The sequence below is a fragment of the Chamaea fasciata genome, unplaced genomic scaffold (assembly GCF_029207755.1).
Source record: "Chamaea fasciata isolate MVZ Bird 193981 ecotype frontalis unplaced genomic scaffold, bChaFas1.0.hap1 SCAF_3, whole genome shotgun sequence".
NCBI lineage: Eukaryota > Metazoa > Chordata > Aves > Passeriformes > Sylviidae > Chamaea > Chamaea fasciata.
In genome coordinates this window covers 28085187-28090658 of record NW_027094088.1, presented here as the reverse complement: position 1 = coordinate 28090658, position 5472 = coordinate 28085187, and the positions used below count along the sequence as shown (strand labels likewise).

At 56.4% G+C, this 5472-nt stretch overlaps 1 protein-coding gene across 1 annotated transcript; it reads right to left on the bottom strand.

Annotated features, from left to right (window-relative positions):
* On the bottom strand, window positions 1-2241 carry LOC136287491 (acrosin-like). The gene is made up of 5 exons (XM_066180281.1): window positions 2171-2241; window positions 1670-1912; window positions 1089-1354; window positions 694-839; window positions 1-189 (listed from the first exon to the last, which is right to left on the bottom strand). Exons 1-5 carry the CDS (start codon window positions 2239-2241, stop codon window positions 1-3), a joined length of 915 nt encoding a protein of 304 aa, XP_066036378.1.
* Between the last annotated feature and the right edge of the window lie 3231 nt (window positions 2242-5472).

Here is a 5472-nt window from a genome sequence, read left to right as displayed (position 1 = left end):
TCAGGAAGCACTTTCAGCGGTGTGGTATGCACGCATGTTGTAGTCAATCCAGTGATAGAAGTGCCGAGTGGAGATGTAGATTCCAGGCTGCTTTGGTCTGGCGCAGCCTTCTCCCCAGCTGGTTATGCCGACAACCCACCAGTACTCGGCGGTGTTGTCCTTGCACATGAGAGGACCACCACTGTCGCCCTGCAATAGAGCAGAGAGGATTAAGGTGGTGTTGAGTGGCCCCTGCCAGCACCGGGGCTGTCTCCTCTTCTCTCACAGCCCCTGCCAGAACTGTATTCCAGGCAGAGGAAGGCTCTCCTCAGAGGCTGGAGCCTCCAGAGCCTTGGCTGTGAATGGCTTGGGGTCCTGTAGGGTAGGGCTCTCTGTGTCCTCTCTGCACAAGGCAGGAGTCCTGGATGTGCAGAGCATGGATGTTTGGCACCCGGATCTCTGCGCTGCCGAGAGCGCTAGCTGGGCTTTCTGGGCTTTCTGGCACAAGGGGGGCACTGGGCAAGTAGGAGTGGATGGGGAGTGTGTAGGAAGCCCCCCCCCCCCCCCCCCCTCCCAGCAGCTGGGGGGGAGCTGGGGCTGGGAGGGTGACCGGGAGAACTGGCCGGGGCAAAGCAGACCCTGGGCTGTGTTTGGGCAGCGCTGCCAGGGCTGCTGGTGCTGCTGGGGGCTGAGAGGCTCGTGACACATTCATACCTGGCAGGCGTCGATGGCGCCCTGTGGGTAACCAGCACACAAGTTGTAGGGGTGGACTTTCCCTGCATACCAGTCACTGCTGTTGCAGAGCTGGGAATTGATGAGCTGGACCTTGGCCTCCTGCAGGCGACCACGTGAACCTTGAGCTGTGAGCAGAGAAAGCAATAAGCCCTCAGCACCCCCATGTCAGTTCTCCTTCCCCGTCTGAGGGGAATCCCTGTCCCTTGGGCACGGCTTTCCCTCCGCAGAGGCGCTAGGGCACGGTGTCCCTGCTTCCCGCCTTTGGGGAGCAGGCCAGGCCCATCTCTGCACCGGGCTACGTCCTTCAGCCTGGCTTTGGACTCTGCTGTGAGGAAGCCCAAACCCTCTCCCCACTGCACTTAGCTGGAACTCACATCTTGCAGTGGTGGAACCCCAGCCAGCGATCCAGCAGTTGTTGAGCTTTGAGACTTCTAGGGCGGGGTCAGCCAGACAGGCCAGCTGGATGTAGGCGCTGCACTGGACAGAACCGTCCAGTTGCAGCAGGGCAATGTCGTAGCTGAAGTCGGCACGCTTGTAGTAGGGGTGAACCACCACCTGCTTCACGTTGCGAACTACGGCCCCAGGGCCCGGCTGAGTGAACTTGGTAGCTCCAAGCACCACATACAGCATGCTGATGTCACTGGAAAGAAGATGGAGAGAGGGCTGAGAGGGAGCAGAGCCATGTACCACAGCAGCCCAGCAGCTGCCTCTCTTCTGCTTGGCAAGGCAGAGAGGGAGCAGTGCTCTGGCAGGTGTGAGTGCCCTCACACACATGAGGCTGGGGGAATGTCGAGCTGGAGGCCGCTAGGAAGCCTTGGCACAAGCCCAGGCTTCTCCTGAGCAGTGTGGCAGCTGGACTGCCTGAGAGGAAAGGGGACGGGAGTAGCAGGTGGTGGCTGCTGACAGGGCACCTGCTGGTGTAGCGAGGGTGTCCCCATTCCCTGGTCTGCCTTACTCAAACTTGTCGAAGCAGTGGGCCGCCGTGAGGACCCAATCTGCAGTGATGAGGGACCCTCCACACCAATGACCCAGGTTCGGTGAAAGGGGATGTTGGATGCTGACGATCCAGGGCCAGGATGCTTCCAGAGCGCCTACTCCACCCACAATGCGTGTCATGCCGAAGTCGTAAGCTTCGTTGCCGGTGGAATAAGTCATGGGGTAGTAGTCAGGTTGCGGAGCGCGGAGGCCGCAGGAACCTCTGCAAGTAGAAAGTCATTTCCATGCTGCTGCGTGGCCTGCTGTGGCTCAGGCTGAAGCTCAGCCCTGTGCCCTCCCCACAAGCGTTTGCAGGCCCAGCAGGCCAGGGAAGCCCATGGGATGTTTGTCTGTCCAAGGAACGGAGGCTTCCCCATGGTGGGTAGGAAGCTGTGGCCCAGCCACGGGGGACAGGCGGGTCCCCTCCAGGGAAGGCCCCAAGTGTTGCCACGGCTCCCTCCCAGGGCCTGGGGCCACTTACCCGCAGGGGTACTGTATGCCGTGGGCCAGCGCGGCCACGGTCAGCAGGACGAGGAGGCCGAGCCGATTCATGGCTGCCAGAGGCACGTGTCAGCTGCAAGCACTGAGGGCTCCGTGCAGCAGCACAGCCACAGCCGCAGTGCCCGGCAGCAGCCGCGCTGCCCGTGGTGGCCCCGGCCCCGGGGCTGATGTCACTGAGGGCTGGGTTCCGTGTTTGGGGCGCTGTGGGGGCCTGTGCAACCGGGGCCCACTGGGGGAGGGGCAACACCGAATCCATGGGCCGTGGAATGGTTTGGGGTGGAAGGGACCTTGGAAATCACATAGCTCCGACTTCCTGCCATTGGTAGGGATGGATAGTTTGTACTGGAGAAGTTTGCTCAGAGCCTGGCTCAGAAGCTGTCGTTGGACAATTTGAGGGAGGATGGGACATTGAAGTACAAAGTCTTTATCAACAGGACCTGACTGAGGCAGGAACCAGAGCTCTTGATCAAAGGTTGGCCTCTGCGTGAACCTTCCAACCAAATGTTGTCGAGATCCGCTCATCGGCAAAACGTGGATTTGCCTTTCGCTAATCAGAAACTGGACAAGGCCACATCTGGCCTTCTTTTGGGATGTAGGATCACAGACAACTTCCTTGGTTCCTCCTGGAGTCCTCCAAGGCCTGGGGAGCATCCCAAGAGGAGAAAAAAACCAGATGATCCTGCACTAGAAGTTCTGGTAGCTTGTTTATTCAACAGCATAAAGATGGGCCTCTCTCGCAGCCCAGTCAGAAACCTCATTGCCTGGAGGGGAAGGCACCTGCAGGATTTCCCAGTTGCTGGCAGTGGTTCTCCAGTCCTTCACTGTGACTGACACTGGCTTCCCCCCCCGTTGATGGGCAGACCTGCATGATGGTCAAGGATTAGGGTAACTTGTGATGTGTCTCCCTTCATCACTGTAGGCAGTCTTTTACAGTAACGATTAGATGCATTGCTTAGCTTATCCTTTTCCCATTCTTTGCGGTTTTGAATTACAGTAAGTTGCATTTATTCCTGAAGTTGGTGTCTGTGTCTTCTGTGCTGACTTTGCCTACATGAAAAACAGGCATCCGCAGCTGCTCTGGGCAACCCGTGCCAGTATGTCTGCAGCCTGACAGTCAAGAATTTCTTCCCAGTATCTCATACGAAGCTACCCTCTGTCGCTGTAAAGCCATTGCCCTTGTCCTTTGAGGACCTGCCCTTGTAAGAAGGGCTGCTCTCTGCTGCTTTCTTTAGGCCCCTCTTCTTGCAGGATGAGGCTGTGCAGTCTCTGAGGCCAGCAGCTGCTGAGGAATCCATTTGGGGCAGGGAGCTGGTTGTGCAGCTGCAGTGCCAGCTGCAGATTGAGCTCTGGCTGGTGGGAGTCTGGGACCAGAGACTGCCACCCTTTGCATGACAGAGGGCACAGGGAGCTGTGGCACAGGCCAGGGATTTGAACGGACCCTGAGTGCTGCAGCAGGAGCCGGTGGCTCTTTCTGGAATGTGACATCTGCGAGTCTGCTGGGGGAATGAATCCTGAGGTTGAATGGGTACGGATACCCGCTCTGACTGGCTGAGAGTGGTGTGGGTAGGGAATCAAACGGGTCACCCATCAGCTTGTTGGAGTCACCTGTGCCTCTGGAATGGTCACACAGGGGAGATTCCTCAGCATTTTGGCAGCCCAGATGGGACCTAAGGACAGTACTGCTGGAGCCTCCGTCCTGAAGAGCAGCTACTGGTGAGTTCACCTGGGACCTTTAGAGCAGGAAGGAGCCACGGGAGGAGTGTTATAATTCCATGTGCAGAGTCTGTGTAAATTATAAGCGTGGAATTGAGCCTCTCTATTGCTGTGGCATTTGCCGCAGATTCGGTGAAGTCGTGGGTAGTGGGTGGAGAAGGTGTGCGCAGCACGAGCGGTGTGAGGTGGCCACAGAGGAGTTGTGGAGGCCCCCGTAAGTTGTGAGGTAGAGGGGCTCGAGTCTCTGCTTGAAGGCTTTTGCACACAGGCACAGGGAGAACCTTGTGTCCCTCATGCCGCACAATGGGTGCCAGAGCACACACAGAAGGGGGTGGAAATCCCTTCTTGGCACGCAGAAGAGGGCTTCACATGCACCAAGGTGTTTGACGTGGTGGGAAATATCCCTGTTTTAGGTGAGGACGTGTCTGTGGCCAAAGTTGTAGAGAACTGGGAGAACTTCTTAATGGGCAGCAGAATTTTGCACAGTAAGGTTGTGCCAGGATGATGGGGCAGCTCGAAGCTTGTCTCCCCTCTGGGCAGGGTAATGACCATCCCCAACCCTGAGTGACACTCTTGGACTCAGTGTCTTTAGTGAGCGGGCAGCCCCTGAAATTTACTTCAGTAAATATTTGAAGAAGCTTATGCCAGGCTGGCAGGGGCAAGTACAGATGTGGGATGATTGCTCTCAGCACAGCCCACCTTGATTAATACAAAGGGAAGAATGCCACATGCCGTGAGACAGGACTCCATTTGCCTGGAACCCAAGAAGAATATCCAGAAGCAGACGGAGTGACACCTAGCCCAAGGCATTTTGAAGCCTTCCATTAATGCGGGCGTTCAGAGCTGCAACGGCTAGCTCGGTCCTGAACACGCATTAATTGGTACAGCTCCGGTTCCTTCTTGCTGTGTGAGCCCTGGCCCTCAGGTAGAAGTGTGGCTCCGGCGTGGAAGACAGGCAGACTCTCACGTGGGTGACAAGATAGGTTGATTGCTGCCAGCTGGCCAGGTGAAAAATGACTTCTCTGGGCTCTCCTTGACCTTAAGTACCAGGGGTGTGGAGAGGGGCAGGGATTAGCCCAGGACCAATACCATGGGGGGTGGGAGTTACCAGGACAAAAAGACAGTACGCAGGGCATCTGATACACGCTACAGGGCGGAGAAGTCATAGGCTCTGCCAATCACCCCAGCCCCCCACCAGAGTCTGGGCAGGGTTGCAGGGAGATGGACAGGAGCCACAACTAGGGAAAAACCAAAGGGGTTGGAACACGGGGTAATCTGGAACAAACCATTCTACGTAAAGTTGCAAAGTCATAATTTTCACACCGCAACATTCCAGTATATTTAGAAAGTCAGTGTTCACTTGCCTTCACCTGGAAAAGACAGCAACTGCCTTCAACAACTGTCTTCCCCGTGGCATTAGGCTGTCATTTTTTTCTTTGCCCGTCCCACCGCCCCAAATATTGAGGTTTGATTGAAAAGAGTATAAATTCTGGGGCAAATTTGTACAGTTTGTAGAGGATTTGTTAATTAGTGAGTCGAGATAAGAAGGTTCTTGCCCATCCTGTGGTG